Raw genomic sequence first — 17,343 nt, 5'->3', positions numbered from 1 at the left:
GTATTTATAGTGACCAACCACTTCATAGCCGTTGTCAAATTCCCTGCCACATACGGACGGTTCGCGCTCCTGGCCTCGACGATCTGCCCCTACACATCAATGGCTGAAATCACATCGGTCACCAGTAACGGCTATAAGTGCATTAAATGTGTCGTCATATGTTAGATAAAGCAGTCGCAGACGGTCTGGCCGTGCCCCCCGGACGGTCCGCGAGGACGATAAAATGAATTTTACCGAACCTGGCACCTTCGAGTTTTTCTGGTTTTCAAAGGGCAGATGGTCCATGCTTGGTGCTGGATAGTGCTCTTCTCTCCTTTAGATAGTCCCCGTAGTAGAAGTGTTGAGATTTACATAGCTCTTGTCCGAGGTGTCGCAGACGATCCACCGGAAGGGCCTGGACGGTCCGCGCATAGGTGATTTTTCCAAAAAACTCTCCTATCCAGAATAATCTACATTATTCTAGACAGTCGATTTAGAATTGAGATGAATAGACTTATGTACCTGTGAATCAATCAGCTAGGCAAACTAGGTAGTCCATAAGGTTGTGATGGTCATCAAGCACCAAAATCAATTAGAGAAAATGGTAAAGATCATTTGCCTTTCAAATTCCCTAGACTAATTGTAGGCAAGGTTTTATGTATTGGGTCAGGGGTCCGATGAGCTATGCCGCCCAGATCATTTGCAAGGCTCTCTGGTAACTTAGTCTCGTGCAGCACCGGACCGGTCCGATGAGTCCTAGACATCTGAGTTGAATTCCTTTTCAACCAAAAATTCTCCAGTTCTATTCAGTTGGTCTTGGAGCTATTCCATGACTTAGATAAATTTTATTAGAGTATGTCCACTTGATCTAAGTCATAGGTTCATATATTTAGCTCATCTTTATAGTATAAGTCCTATTTTAGCTCAAAACATGTCCAAAATGGCACTTTGACTACAAACTATGTTGGAGAGCAAACAAAAGTGCCTAATACATTCTAAAAGGTGCATGCAACATATTCAAAGGTTCAAACCTTACTGTTTTACCCTTTTTCAAATGGTGCACTTCCTGGCCTTGTTTTAGCTCATTTGGACTCGGATTCTTCAATTTGCACTTGAGTGTAGACTTATCAAACTAGTTAGTCCAACATCTTGTGTTGGTCATTGATCACCAAAACATTATAGAAATTTATTAGTTGCCCATTTCCATTTCACGTTGGCACGATGTTGGTGGTGTCATTCGACTTCTTGTTGGAGGTTGTCGAGGCGGGCAACATTGACGACACCGACCTCTTCTACGACCCCCTCGCAACCTTAGGTGGTGCTCGATGCAAACTCATAAGTACTCCACCTGTTGCTCGGGAGAGTGCTGTTATCCGACAAGGCATGTCCCTACCAGATTTGATGCACCATTCCCTTTGCCGAGGCAACAAGCGTGTTTTCCACCTATCTAAACCCATTTTGACGGTGATAACAGTTGTCGTAGTAGTGAAAGCCATTGACCTAGTAATGACTCTAGTGCTACCAGCCTATCATTGTCAAATAGAGACTAGATCGACAACAACACTAATGCTATCTTTGTCAGATTAAGACTAAACCGAGTAGTAATATGTTTCCTTTACTATCATGTGTGGAAACCAGCAGTTATAAGCTAGCCTCATCGATGTCGATTGGCAGTTGCGAAATTTAATTCTGGTAATGATCTATAATACAAGATTTAGACTCGACAGTAATATGTTGATTTGAGGTTGTGTTTATTTGCACTATATTACTCTCCATTCAAAACTATAAGTCGATTTGGTGTTTTAGTCACATAACCTTTGATATGCATCTACATATGGCGTAGTATTTAAACACATAACAGAAGTTATATACTCCCCAATCCTAAAATATAATTTGTTTTAGACTAATCATGCATTCATTAAGTAACATATGAATATAATTTACATATATGTCTATATTCATTTGCATTTGAATGAATGTTGATAGAAAAAAACAATGGGCTAAAATGAACTATATTTTGGGATAAAGGAGTACATAGAAAAATCAAAATAACCTGTAATTAAATAATTTGAAGCAAAAAACACGGGTGCTTTCCAGTACCTTTTGTTTTTAAAATGGTAGCATAAAATAATGACCCAATACGTTAGGCCGTACTTTATCGTTGTGGCCGCTGCCCGTGACTTGGCATTTGGATTCATAAAACAGAAACGGTTCTTTCAAGTCAAAAGGATGGAAGAAAAAAACAAAAGGAACCAGACACGGCCAGAGAAGCAATGCCTTCGGTGTTGGAATCAATATATCGGGACAGCTAATGCATACTCTCTCCGTAAAAAAAACAGTTGTCATTCTTTGAAGCGGCGTCAGGAGTCAGGACCATACGCTCAGGTAATCGATTGCAAAATGATTCAGCCCGCCTAAACCGGCGCCGGCGCGCGCTCGAGAGTCGAGCCGGCCACTCCCGCGCCCGCCCTGCCCGTGTCCGCATGCGCGCGGCGGACACTGCCTGCACACAAGGCGACGCGAGGTCTCGCACACCAAGACAGCCATGGCCTGGCTGTCCGGCCCGGCGTCTACGAGGAGCCCTGTCCCTGCTGGAGACTTTTTCGCTGCCTCGAGATCCGAAGCAAAGCATGCAGCTCTGGCTCCGGCCTCGGCCTCGGCCTCGACATTGTCATTAACCACGGCTCACGGGGCCGCAGCAGCAGCAGCAGCACGGCACAGCGCAAGCTGCTGCCTGGCCTCTGCGTCGTCATCGTTGGGCCGATCGATCATCAATGCGTTCTTGGTTTTGGTTGTGTGTAAAAGGTGGAGTTACCACCCTCACCAACCACTCGCAGCAAGTAGTCAGCCGGAGCGGAGCGGAGCCGGAGCCTAATGTAGGGAACTGTGCTAGCACAGCGATAGGAGATTCCTCGCTATCCGGTCGCACCGCGCCCACGTGTGCGCGCACGAACCGCAACATGGACGCGTATATATGGGTCTATTTTAGTGAATTCCTATTTAATTTGATTTAAATAAATACAGATGCTGCATAGATTTATCTCCATTCATTTTTTTAAAAATTATTTACTATCTAATTTCACATTTGTACTCAATAAAAATATAGAACATCGTTAGAGCATCTCCAAGAGTATTCATAAATTTCACTCTCTAAATTATCATTTAGAGAGCCATTTGTATAAAAACCACTTTCTATATTTTTTCCAATCTGCAACGACTTTTCTTTAGCTTGTTTGCGCTCTAGATAGCCATTCACGTTTTCTATATTTGGCTAGCGAGAAACCTGGAATAAAATATGGCTATATTTTGATAACTATTTAAATAACTTGTTGGAAGATATTTTTTTACAAAAATCTCTATTTATATCGATTAGGAAGAATGTAGAGTCTCTTGGAGTTGCTCTAAGGCATCATCCGTATTCACTAAGGAGGTGTTTGGGATGGCTCTAGGTTCCAGCTCCGGAGTGAAGCAATAGTTTATGATATCAATTTAAATAGTTTTAAAAATATTTTAAATCTAAATAATAAATAAAATAATTATCTAAATGTTTTCTAAAGGATTATAGCTCCTGCTCCACGATTTTCTGGAGCACCTAATGACCTGATTCATTAATTCCATCGAGGTAGAGCCTTAAGTATATATTATCTTGATAGCATCTAAATCTTATACTTATGACTTATTAATTTTGTAAATAAAAAATAATATAATGGATGATATGCATCGTTATATAGAAGTTATTTGTGGCTAATGTAATTTTAATATTATTAGTGATATATAAAATCAAGTTTCATTAATTTTATTTTGCCTAATTATACTAATTAGTATTTTATTTTATTTATATGCTTTTAGAATTGAATTTTAATTTATTTTAGTTTAGTAATTAATAAGTATTATATATAACTTTTTAAATACTGTACATATTAATCCACGAAATTATTTTTATTTTAAAAGTTGGTTTTATCTATTGTGTTAGATAACTGTATTTTATGTTTTTTGACTTTGTTGTACTATGAAACTATTGGTAAGTACGTAGATACATCTTATCTCCAAAATTGAGTATATATACGAATTAAAAATATCGATTTTCGTTAATATCTGTTAATATACGTATTTATATTTAAATTTGAATTATAATATAATAAATTGTGATATTCGAATCTGTCTGTATTTCGATCTGATCCATCCCTGATGGCAGGCTCACAGCACCGTTTGGTTGGGCCTGGGCCACAACAACTAGCGCAGGCTGGGTCTCCTACTGGTGGGCCACGGCGCTCCGTGGAGCCCGGCCTAGAAGCAAAACTGCAACCGGTAGGATTTTTTTCGGCGGACGAACGGATAGACCCGGTGCGCGGCTGAACCAGTGCCAGTCCCACCCGTTCCCAGACCAGCCTCACGCGCTCACCGTGCTGCCTCCACCACCGATGGCTCTCCCTCCCGGCGCAGGGGCGGTGGCGCCGGCGACGCCCTTCGCCGCGAATCCGTGCCGTCTCCGGCGGGCGTCTGGTCCTCCTGCCGCCGCCCTTCGGCTCGGGCCGCTCTTCTGGCCATGGGAAAAGGTCCAGCAACTCTCTCTCTCTCTCTCTCTCTCTCTCTCTCTCTCTCTTCAGGACTGTAGTACAAGTCAAGCAGGCCGCAGGCCGCAGGCGCAGTAATCCTGATTGCATTTGGTACTCGCGCATATACACGCCATTACTAGGGTGCAGGAGCCCGGTGGGTCCGTGGGTGTTACTGATACTGTATCGCTGACAACTGAATTGAATAAACGTTAGTGCTCCACTGCTAGTGCGGTGCAGGCGTGCAGCGTCTAGGAATCGCATGGTTTGCGTTTTTTTTTAAAAAAATGTACAGTGCGCGACTCGAAGCATTTTACTCCTAGGACTGTGCACCACTCAACGCGTGTGTGAGTGTGACATGACCTGAGGTGAATGCGCACAGCTTGCCATTACGAACCAGGCAAAAGAACGGGACACCCCGCACAAACTTGATGTTCTGTCTGAATCTCCGCGAATGAACCTTGATTTCCTGGCTTGCTGATTAAAGTATACTCCAGTAGTTCATTAAAGTTGAGCTACTTTAGTTTAGTGGTATCCTTCAGTCTCATAATAAACAAGTTTTTAGAAACTTTTTGACAGATTAAGAACGTTAGAAAAAGACACATGTATCTCTTTTTTTTTTTCTAGAGGATATCCTCTGAATTTGACAGCTACCATTTGCATGCGTCTACAATTAGCTTCCGTGTTAGAAAGCAATGTTCTATATTTATATAGAATGTTATTTATTTTGAGATAAATTTTATCTTTAGAAAGTAATATATTTTTGGATAGAGGAAATTTGATCTAAAGTTTAGTGAATATATTTTAGACCATGAAATTCAAACAGAATCTGATCACAAACCACAACTAGGATCCAACGACCACAGGCTCCACTAGACATGGAGCTTGATTAGATTAGCCATAGTACCTTTTAGAGTCTAGCCATGGATCTTCGGCGGATGTACTATTATAATTCAAACCTGCAGTAGATTATGGCTACCATTACTGATGCTGCTGTTCTTCTTTACGAAGTCCTGCACGGAAACCTAAATATCCCACGTTGGATTATTGTGGTTGGAAAGAACCTACCTAGATGAGATGGCAAAACATGAAATCAGACAGAGGACATTGGCCTGAGTAAACCAAACTTCCAAGTTTAGTTGATGTACCATTAGTCCATTACCACACAACATATGCTGCATCTATCATTTCCTGCTGTCACACAGTGCGGCTGTAGCTTCTTGTCATGCAGCCATGTCACCACCGCGTTGGCCCAAGGCCATACCAGGGAGCTGTTGTTGCTGGCCTGAGTGTACTGCGTATCGCCGTTGCTACGGCCTACGGCCTTTGACAGAGTGTGTGTGTGGGTGGGGGGGGGGGGGTGATACAAGAGATAACTCCATAGAAATCACTTCTATAGGATTATAGGAAACTGCATCTCTCGAGGGACACTGCCTGAAGCGATTTTAATTTTGAACTTATACTTCAGTATCCCCCACACATGCAGGTTCCCTCAGACCTCATTTTTTTCAAGGCAATGTACACTATCATCTGTGACTTTTCTTTGATAATATGTCCGCTTGACAATTCAAAAAAAAGGCATTGAACTCAATAGTCAATTGTATGGATGGTTTTCTCACAGTTCATATTTCAGTTACACTAGTTTATATAAAGTGTACTCCATCAAGGATGTCATCGTGCTTGAATGAAACATGAATGAAAAGAAATACAAGATTGTCAGGCACCAAAATAGTTGCATTAGAATCAGAGTATCAAAGCAAAGCGACCTTTCATTATCCAAAAACCAACACTAACACCTCTGCTCTTTTCTCTAGTATACTCCATCAGCATAATTTTTGTCAATAGCATGTAGCCATGAAAGTGGGTAGCATTTGGTTCAACGAGTAGCAGGCCCACATGATACTTTAGGAAAATCTGTTACCCAAGAGCCATTGAGTTACCACTCCAATTGAGGGCGGGCTGGTAAGACCGTAAGAGCCAGTTTGGGAGCAAGGCATTTGGAGGGAATTGAGGGCTAGTTTGGTGACCAAGGAATTGGAGGGGATTCATGGGGAGGAATCCACTTGCTACTCAAAATGGAATAGCAAATAGCAAGAGGATTCCTCACACATGGATCCCATTTAATTCCATGGTCACCAAATCAGCCCTGAGGGTGTTAAAATCCCCCGTCATATTCAAAATTAAATAGAGAGGATATTTTAGCCCCCTCAATCCCCTCCAATTACTTGGCTCCCAAACTAGCCTTAAGTGACGCCACAGGAAGAAAGAGTTCAGAGAAATAGAAAGCACGGAATTTAATGGGAGCACTGTTCCTATGGAGAACCATTGCAGATTGTTAACCACTTCAGATAATTGCTCCGAAACTTTGAATTTCTAGGATTCGACAAAAGCAATATGATTCAGAGGTATTACCTTAAAGGGGCAATTCCCTATATGCCATTGCAATTTTTTCTAGTACTTTATTTGCTATGGTAAATGTATTGATCTCTTCTACACCACTCAGATGCAATTTCTTATCCTTTTATGCATCTTCAGTGGCACAGAAAGAATTAGGACATATAATTTTCTTATGTTTCTATGCCACTGACGATGACATGGAAAAGTAATAAATTGTATCCGAATGGTGTAGAAGGAATTAGGATATTTACGATGGCAAATAAGGTAATAGACAAAAATGTAGTGGTATATACATAATTTCTTTATATAATTATAATCGACAACATTCATCAAACAAATCTATTTTTCCCCAAAACCCTACAGATGTGCATGGTAAATTTAGAATTAGATTTAAGAACTAGTGCTATCAAAAAATATGCCTATTAGGTTATCTCTAGCAACTCTCCCATCTCATCTTCTCTCATATCCCCTATTTCAAACTTCACTATGCAAACAGTGTTATCTACAATGCAAATCCTCTATTTCCAATGAAGACAACCTTAGAAGCAGAAAGACCAAAGCATCTAAAACTGGCATTTCTGGGTTAGTCCACCACAAATTGATCCATTGCTAATTCGCAGTAGAGGTTAGACCTCATATTGCTACTTTAATTGCTATTTTTCTCGAAAAGCGCAGGAGAACTGTACCCCATTATATTAATAAGAATACTTTTATTGCTATTTCTAAAAATGTCTCAGTGGGTGTTTGTAAGACCTGACACAACCTAGTTCACTTTTATATTCTACCATATAGCTCGTGCTAACGCTACGATCCCGGGGAGGGGTTGACGGCAGCAGTCGGGGAAGGGAGGAGTCGATGGCGGCAGTTGTGGCGCGAGGGAAGAGGTTGAAGATGACGGTGGCAGTGTGAGTGAGGGGGGATGTGGGTGGAGGCTGGGGCGGTGGGGTCACGGGGGAAGGAAAGGGGGAGGGGTGAGGAATGATCCAGATAATATTGTCCATTGGATTTGAGTGAGAAAGGGAGAGATGGTTCTCCAACGATTAGAACCATTGGTTTTGATGTTGTGTTAAGTCTGGTTGCAATTTGTTTGGTGGATTTAGTGGAGGTTATGGGTATAGGGTTAAATTGATTTTGCAAAGTTTAAACTGCTGGATTATATAGTGGTATGGATGGTCTGTAACTGAACAAACATGATTTAGTGGATGACACCATACAATCTAGCAAACCATGAAATTAGGCAGAGGATATTGACCTGAGTAAATCAAACTTTCGAGCCTTGTATTTGTATATGGTTTCTTATGGTCAAATGAATCTTTCAAAAATCAGCCGTACTAAATAATTGTTTTGTATTTTAGACTGTACTATTTACATAGTGGAGGAAATAGGAGATAGATGTTGCTGGAGATAACCTTAGGTACTAATGAAATCACAAAGTTCAGTACAACAACATTCCTGCAGAATAAAACGCAGCAACCGTAGACTACCCTCTGATCACCCAGGGTCCAGGGACCAGGCATCAAGGACCCAGTGACGAAGCTAGAGCAAATATAAAGGGGTGCAACTCTCCTGTGGGTCCATAAGGATGAGTTATGGGGATGCTTATATGGTGAAATTTTGATTATTGTAACTGAATTTTGGATTTTGGGGGATGCATGTGCATCCACAGCTAACCACGTAGCTTCGCCCCCTGCAAGGACCTAAGACCACCGAATAAGACCGTTTCCAGCAGTTCACGATCATCTAAAACATTATTTTGTATTGTACACTGCATTATGCATGGAGTGAAGTTTATGTTAGAAACTGTATCCTGGCTGACGCCTGGCAGATATGCCGGCCGCCCTATATGGAAGTATTGTCTGATATAGATAGAGAGGATTAGGGGAGGATCTCAATCACTATGATTGAGGATCTCAATCACTATGATTGAGGATCTGATTGTACTCTAGATCTTTCCTTAGGTGTAGAAGGCTTCCTTTTACCTCTCACCTTCCTCCCCTATATATACATGTACATGTGCTGTCTATCATCATCAATATACAAACACACGCTTCCAATTCTCTCACATGGTATCAGCCGCCTAGGTCCTGATTCCTGCCCTCCACCCCCGCGCGCCTCCTCTACGGCGCTGCTTCTCCCCATGGCCGACCTCCAGCCAACTTCTCCGGCCATCACCGATCCTGACGGCGACGCCTCTGCTGATTCTGAGCGCGCGGCCCTGGCTGCCCGTGAGGCTGCTTTGGCTCGCGCCGCCGCTGCAGAGCAGGACGCCGCCCTCGCCCAGCGCGAGCGCGACGCCGCCGACGCCCGCATCCGTGCGGCCCTCGTCCGTGCAGCCCACGAGCGCGCGGCGGCCCTCTCTCCCCCCATCACTGACCTCACCTCCGACGGCACTGGTGCTGACTCCGTCGCCCAGCTTTCTGCCGCTCTTCTCCAACACGAAGCGGCTGCACTTCTCAATCTGCACGCTCAAGCCGTCGCCGTGCAGAACATCCGGGCCCTCGTTCCACTTCTCCTCGACGTCAACTCCACCTTCTACTCTCGGTGGCGTGAGTCCTTCCTCCTAACCCTCACCAAATTCTCTCTGGATTGCCACGTGCTGTCTGATGCTGTCCACCACTCGCCCGACTGGACTCGCATGAACGCCGTTGTTCTGTCTTGGATCAACGGCTCCATCACCGACAACCTCGCCGATACGATCTCCGAGCGCGGTGCATCTGCTCGCGTCCTGTGGCTCGCCATTGAGTCCCAATTTCTTGGGAACCGCACGACGCGCACTCTATACGCCGACCAAGCTTTCCGCTCCTTCACTCAGGGCGACCTCTCCGCAGCTGATTACTGCCGCCGCTACAAAAAGCTTGCCGAAGATCTTCGCGATCTTGGCGAGCCGGTCTCCGACAAGACCCTTGTCCTCAACATCATTCGCGGCCTCAACGAACGTTTTCAAGCGCTCGGCCTTCACCTCCGTCGCACCTCTCCTCTCCCCACTTTTTTGCAGGTCCGCGATGATCTTACTCTGGAGGAGCTCACCATGACCAATGCTGCTCCTGCAGCAGCTCTCGCTGCTGTTACTACACCACCTGGCGAGAACAGCAGCTCCAAGTCATCTACACCCACTGCTCCCGCTGGGCGTCCTTCACATCAGCGCCCGCCCTCCCACCATTCCGGGGGCGGTTCCGGTCATGGCTCCTCCTCCGGACAACGCGGCAAGCGAGGCAAGCGCGGTGGTAGAACCTCCAGCAACAGCAGCAGCGGCATCATTGGCCCTGCACCCTCCTCCAACTACAACTACTACAACCCTTGGACGGGGGCCATCTACATGTGGCCTGGCCAACGTCCACCTTCGACTCCTCGTCCGCCTGCTGCCTCGCCCCCACCACCACATGCCTTCGTCGCCGGCACTCCTGGTCAGTGGGCTGTCCCTGCTGCAGCATATGGGCCGCCCCCTGCCTACGCCGATCCTTCTACGCCTGCACCCGTCTGGGATCAACACACCCTCGCTGCCAACTTCCAAACTGTCACTCTTCAGCAGCCACCCCAACAAGAGTGGCACTTTGACACTGGTGCCTCCAGTCACATGACATCTGACGCTGGTATAATATCTCATCCCCCCTCTTCCCAGCATCTTCCTACTCATATTGTCGTTGGCAACGACCATCTTATCCCTGTTACCTCCACTGGCACCACTCGTCTTCCCTATAACCTTTCTCTTCATAATGTTCTAGTTTCCCCCTCGCTCATTAAGGATCTGATTTCTGTCCGTCAATTTACCACTGATAATAATTGCTCTGTTGAATTTGATCCTTTTGGCTGCTCTGTGAAGGATCTTCCCACTCGGCGCGAGATCTTCAGATGTAACAGCTCTGGTCCACTATACCCCCTGCGGTTCCCGGCCTCTGCTCTTCTTGCATCTACCCTATGGCACCAACGACTTGGACATCCCGGTCACGCCGTTTTATCACATTTAGCGCAGTCATCCGCAATTTCCTGTAATAAAAATACTAGTACTCATCCTTGTCATGCTTGTCAACTCGGACGACATGTCCGTCTACCATTTCCTATTTCTTCCTCCCGCGCCACCTGTAATTTTCAGTTAATTCACTGTGACCTCTGGACATCACCCATCACCAGTGTGTCTGGCCACAAATATTACCTTGTTATTTTGGATGACTGCTCTCACTATTTATGGACATTTCCTTTACGTCTCAAATCTGACACCCTTTCCACCTTAACCAATTTCTTTGCCTACGTTCGTACGCAGTTTGGTGTCCCTATCCAGAGCATCCAGTGCGACAATGGTCGCGAATTTGACAACCTTCAAGCCCGCAATTTTTTCTCCTCCCATGGAGTCCATCTGCGCATGTCTTGCCCCTACACTTCAGCTCAAAATGGTAAGGCTGAACGTGTCATCCGTTCCATCAACAATATCATCCGCACCCTCCTCGTTCAATCCAGTGTTCCCCCCAATTTTTGGGCTGCGGCTCTTGGGACTGCAACATACCTCCTCAACATCCTACCCACCAAAACACTCGCACTTTCTACACCGCATTTTGCTCTCTTCGGTCACAACCCATCCTATGACCACCTTCGCGTTTTTGGCTGCAAATGCTACCCCAACCTTTCTGCCACCACTCCACATAAATTATCCCCTCGCTCAACTCTTTGTGTCTTCCTTGGCTATTCCCCCCACCACAAAGGTTACCTATGCTTTGATCGCCACTCCAATCGCACCATTATCTCCCGTCATGTTGTTTTTGATGAAACCTCGTTTCCCTTTTCTGAGGCTTCCCATCCACCCCCACCACCAGCGGCCTTCGATTTCCTTGACAATTACACTAACCCGGTTGCAGCTCCTTTTGGACTGTCGCCCGTGTCTTCTTTTTCAGGTACTCGTCTGCCACCACCACCCCCACCGGTGGCCCCTTCGCCAGCTGTGCCCCTCGTCTCCTCAGAGGTGGCATTTCAGCCACCTGCCGCGCCAGCTGGGCCTGCCCCGCTGTCCCAGTCTCCTGCCCGGATGGCTGGTCTCCCAGGCGCATCGGCACCAACAATACTGCCGCCTGGGTCTACTACCGTGCCCGACGTCCATAGCACGACAACTCCTGCTGATCGTTTCTGCGGACGGGTCTACTCTCGACGCCCGCCCACTGCTACTGCTCCAGCACCTTCTCCGACGACCGCCACTGCACCACCTATTCCTGCTGGTGCAGTCCCTGTCGATCCAGTGGTCAACCACCACAGGATGACAACCCGTGGCAAGAGTGGTCTTCGGTTTCCTGCTCTTTTTGAAGCCGCCGCACTGTCCCCCATTCCGAGGACATATCGCGCAGCACTTACTGATTCAAATTGGCGCTCCGCTATGGAACAGGAATATTCTGCTCTTATTGGTAATCACACTTGGGATCTTCTGCCTCGACCGCCGAATTGCAATGTTGTGACTGGCAAGTGGGTTTTCAAACACAAGTTCAAAGCTGATGGTTCTCTTGAGCGCTACAAGGCAAGATGGGTTCTTCGGGGTTTCACTCAACGACCTGGTATTGATTTTTCAGAAACTTTCAGTCCAGTGGTCAAGCCAGCTACAGTCCGGACCGTTCTTTCCCTGGCTCTCTCACACAGATGGCCGATTCACCAACTTGATGTCAACAATGCTTTTCTTCAGGGGACCCTGTCCGAAACTGTTTACTGTGTTCAGCCCACCGGTTTTGAAGATTCCACTCATCCTGATTATGTGTGCCGTCTCAATCGGTCACTTTATGGCCTCAAACAGGCCCCTCGTGCCTGGTACAGTAGATTTGCTTCTCACTTGATTCAAATTGGATTCGTTGAGGCCAAGTCTGACACTTCATTATTCGTCTACCACAAGGGCACAGATATGATTTACCTTCTTTACGTGGATGACATTGTGCTAACTGCTTCGTCCATGAATCTTCTCCGGCGGACTATTACTGCTCTCCAACAGGAATTTTCACTGAAGGATCTTGGCCCCCTTCATCACTTCCTGGGCATGCATGTTCAACAATCTGCTTCTGGCATCACTCTTTCTCAGCGCCAGTATATGATTGAGATACTTGAGCGAGCTGGTATGAGTAACTGCAAACCCTGTACAACCCCTGTTGATATCAACCCCAAACTTTCAGCCAACGGTGACCCTGTCTCCGATCCCACGGAATTCCGCAGTCTTGCCGGCGCACTACAGTACCTCACCTTCACCCGTCCGGATATTGCGTATGCTGTTCAGCAAGTCTGTCTTCACATGCACGATCCTCGGGAACCTCATTTGGCTGCTCTCAAGCGTATCCTGCGCTATATCCGAGGCACTCTTCAGATGGGCCTTCACCTCAGTTCCTCTCCGCAAATGGAACTTGTGGTTTACTCTGATGCTGATTGGGCTGGCTGTCCAGACACTAGGAGGTCTACTTCCGGTTATGCTGTTTTCCTCGGTGCTAACCTCGTCTCATGGTCTTCAAAGCGCCAGAACACGGTCTCCCGCTCCAGTGCCGAAGCCGAGTACCGCGCTGTTGCCAATGCAGTCGCTGAAGTATCCTGGTTACGACAGTTGTTGACAGAACTGCATGTTCCTCTCCCCAAGTCCTCATTGGTCTATTGTGACAACATCAGTGCTGTTTATATGTCCTCCAATCCTGTTCAGCATCAGCGCACCAAGCATGTGGAAATTGATCTTCACTTCGTCCGTGACAAGGTCGCCCTCGGTGTTGTTCGCGTGCTACATGTCCCGACGACTTCCCAGTACGCCGACATCTTCACCAAAGGCTTACCATCAGCAGTCTTCACTGAATTTCGGACCAGTCTTACCGTTCGCTCCACGGACGCTAACACTGCGGGGGGGTGTTAGAAACTGTATCCTGGCTGACGCCTGGCAGATATGCCGGCCGCCCTATATGGAAGTATTGTCTGATATAGATAGAGAGGATTAGGGGAGGATCTCAATCACTATGATTGAGGATCTGATTGTACTCTAGATCTTTCCTTAGGTGTAGAAGGCTTCCTTTTACCTCTCACCTTCCTCCCCTATATATACATGTACATGTGCTGTCTATCATCATCAATATACAAACACACGCTTCCAACTCTCTCACAGTTTAAATATGAGAATGTAGATAGGTAAGATGCTGAAGTTATCCTATTGTAACAACCAAACTCGGCAACAACGACCAGGCAAAAAACAAGGCTTCCAAATACACGTCTCTCGGCATCAGCAAGAAGCAGCACGTAGGTAGGCTGAACACACTAACGATGATTAGACTTGACCAGCATATGGAACAATCTGTTGCTCCTCTTGCACCTGCGGCTTCAGACCTCTCATGTGGAAGAAAGGAGCAATCATCTTGACAGTCTCCGCTCCTTGAAGAACCTGCTTCTCCAGTTCAAATTTGTGAAGGCTTGCCCAGATCTCAGTTGAAGATTTGACCGTCTTGTTATCAAAACAAAATGAATTTCTCATGTGCCATATGGTTTAACAAATAGCAACTAAGCCCATAGCATAGACAGGTTTACCATTTGACAACGACGACATGTGGTGTGCTCTGTCAGGTGTCTTAGGTCCGTGGCTGATGTTCCCTGTGGGAAGTCGGAGCTGCTTACTGCTGCTTGTGGTAAGCTCAGCAACGATGACAAATAGTGGTGGGCTCTGTTAGATGTCCTTCGATCCCCTTAGATCCAGACGTAACCGAACAAGCCTTATGTGTAATTGAGTTGTCTAGGGTTTGTCATCTAAGCTATCGTGGTTACTGTTTACAGGTTTTCCATCTAATAAACCGCGTGTCTGTTTGGTTTTCAGATCCGATTTTCCTTATAAACCGGATCAACTCCATTCTACTTAATTGAAAGACACAGCTTCTGCCATTGTGTTAAAAAATGATCTTAAATTCTTAATCCAAGTTCAGTATTGATCAAAATTACTAGGCCTACTATGGCACAAGCTATCAGACTCCACACATATTTGTCTGTTGTATACCCAAAGAAGAGTCAGTTTCTTTCCAGTTTCTCTTTTTGAGTTTCTCTTTTGTTAGAATGGCTTCTTGAGGAGTCTAAATCTTCAGTATTGATCAAAATTACTAGGCCTACTATGACATAAGCTATCAGACTCCACACATATTTGGCTGTTGACCTGTTGTACGCCCAAATAAAAGAAGATTCACACTTTCCTTCTCTATACAAAAGACACAAGAGTCATTTTCTTTCCAGTTTCTCTTTTGGAGGTTATCTTTTGTTAGAATGGCTTCTTGAAAAGTAAGCCACGTGAAAAGTCGAAACCAAGACATACTAGAGTATCTGCATAACTGAAAAGTGCAAGCAGATAATTCAACGGGTTGTCGATTTCTTTCACCTGAATCTCCTGACAGTACATTATCGTTCATAAATATAGGTGAAAATCGGTCCCCTTTCTGTTTCCCCCATGGGTTTTGGAACATGGGCATGGGGAAACCAGCTACTTTGGGGCTATCAAGAAAGCATGGACAACGAACTTCAGGATTGCTTCAATCTGGCTCTAAGGAATGGCATAAACCTTTTTGACACTGCTGACTCTTACGGAACTGGAAGGCTGAACGGACAGAGCGAACGGCTACTCGGTAAATTCATCCTTGAGTTTGAAGGTAAGATTAACACAAGGACTCGAAATGGTTTCAGGAATCCAAGAAGTAAAGTTCTTCCTGTCAGTTTTTTCAGTTACAGTACTGCTTTAACTTTGTTACCTTGTATTATGCCAGGGAGGATTAAATCTCCAGATGATGTGGTCATAGCAACTAAGTTTGCTGCATATCCTTGGCGACTTACATCGGGGCAGTTTGTCAGCGCCTGCAAGTATTCTCCCGATTTGTTTGTTTCATGTACACCACCTGAATTTCACTCTGTTCAGTACAGATTTTCTTCAAAATATCTGGACTTGCAGACTAGCACGAACGCTTTGCGAATTACTAAGCAGAAACTGAGTGTAACCTAGTTTGAGTGTTTATGTGACCCATGGAGTGTCTATTCTCAGGTCTTCTTTGGAAAGATTACAACTTGATAGGCTCGGGATAGGGCAGCTGCATTGGTCTACTGCTAACTATGCACCCTTGCAGGAGCGTGCCCTCTGGGATGGACTAGTTGAAATGTATGAAAAGGTCACTGAACTTTGAAACATCCACTTCAGATTGTGAACTTACCATGCCATGTCATTGTTGAAATTGCTGGACTCCACTCTCTGTGACCAGCTAGGCACACATTCTGACTGCATGCTTTGTTTCTCAGGGCCTTGTAAGTGCTGTCGGTGTCAGCAATTACGGGCCGAAGCAGCTTCTGAAGATCCACAGCTATCTAGCTTCTAGAGGAGTTCCCTTGAGCTCAGCTCAGGTGCCTGCAGGGAAACAGTTGGCTCTGCATGTTTATATAACTCCCAGTTCAGTATCGCATCATCTGTATTCTGAAAGCTCTTAGTCGTACAGGTTCAGTTCTCGTTACTGAGCATGGGTGACGATCAGATGGAGCTGAAAAGTGTGTGTGATTCATTGGGCATTCGCATCATCGCATATAGCCCGCTTGGATTAGGAATGCTCACTGGGAAGTATGGTGCTTCTAACCTCCCAAAAGGACCAAGGTGAGCGGATTGGGATTGATAGCCTTTGCTTTTGGTTTCTGAACTCTTGTTTTAATGGTTGGTGAATGCACGTTTTCTGCAGGTCAGTGCTGTTCCGACAAATCCTTCCTGGGCTGGAGCCTCTGCTGTCTTGCCTGAGAAGGATTGCCGAAAAGAAGGGGAAGACCATGCCTCAGGTAAGTGCTTACCGAGCGCAGAACGGCTTGCTGAAACGATTCTATGATCGCACCAGCCTACCAGCACGTCGCAACTACGATGCGCGATCGTCGAAGTGTTCCTCGTGATTCAAAGATGATGCCCCGTACTACCAACGCAGGTGGCCATCAACTGGTGCATGTGCAAGGGCACAGTTCCTATCCCAGGCGTCAAAACGGTGAGGCATGTCCAGGAGAACCTGGGCGCGCTCGGCTGGAGGCTGAGTTCTGCCGAGATCTCGGAGCTCGAGTCCGCAGCGATGGCGGCTCCGAGGAAGATGATCCAGAATGTCTTCCAGACTGCCTGACCGTGCTGAATACATGTGTGTGTATGCATGTTTCTGCAATCGTCTTTACTGAAAAATCTGAAACCGGGCAGCCGTGAACCTTTTCTTCTCGTAAGATTCATAATATAGATAGTCACTGCCATGTTCTATTAGTTGTCGTTTTTGACAAAGTTTAAATAAAACTTATAAAATTTTGACTATAAATAAATGTTTTATTATTTAGTTTGAAACCTAATATTTATATGTATTTATCTTAAAAAGTATATTTATAAAAGTATAAATCTCTACTACTTATTAAGTAAGCAATAGTAGCCTGCCTTTTTGTGTTCTGCCTTCGG

The 17,343-nt window shown here is 45.5% G+C and overlaps 1 protein-coding gene across 1 annotated transcript; it reads left to right on the top strand.

Moving 5' to 3' along the window:
- Window positions 1-4,327: 4,327 nt before the first annotated feature.
- On the top strand, window positions 4,328-17,114 carry LOC100193172 (uncharacterized). Its single transcript, NM_001350092.1, has 8 exons — window positions 4,328-4,535; window positions 15,313-15,541; window positions 15,656-15,749; window positions 15,928-16,051; window positions 16,179-16,280; window positions 16,373-16,524; window positions 16,607-16,700; window positions 16,841-17,114. Exons 1-8 carry the CDS (start codon window positions 4,401-4,403, stop codon window positions 17,024-17,026), a joined length of 1,116 nt encoding a protein of 371 aa, NP_001337021.1. The 5' UTR covers window positions 4,328-4,400; the 3' UTR covers window positions 17,027-17,114.
- The last annotated feature ends 229 nt before the right edge of the window (window positions 17,115-17,343 follow it).

Source organism: Zea mays, chromosome 5, assembly GCF_902167145.1.
Source record: "Zea mays cultivar B73 chromosome 5, Zm-B73-REFERENCE-NAM-5.0, whole genome shotgun sequence".
NCBI classification, from domain to species: Eukaryota; Viridiplantae; Streptophyta; class Magnoliopsida; order Poales; family Poaceae; genus Zea; species Zea mays.
Note: the sequence above shows the minus strand (reverse complement) of the source record. Positions and strands in the feature narration are given on the sequence as shown.

Excerpts from the sequence above, each read along its gene's own strand:
- LOC100193172 (NM_001350092.1), top strand. The coding sequence starts at position 4,401 with ATGGCTCTCCCTCCCGGCGCAGGGGCGGTGGCGCCGGCGACGCCCTTC. Across the intron at positions 15,750-15,927 it reads CAGTTTGTCAGCGCCTGCAA|GTCTTCTTTGGAAAGATTAC; the intron begins GTATTCTCCCGA and ends GTCTATTCTCAG. Across the intron at positions 16,701-16,840 it reads AGGGGAAGACCATGCCTCAG|GTGGCCATCAACTGGTGCAT; the intron begins GTAAGTGCTTAC and ends CTACCAACGCAG.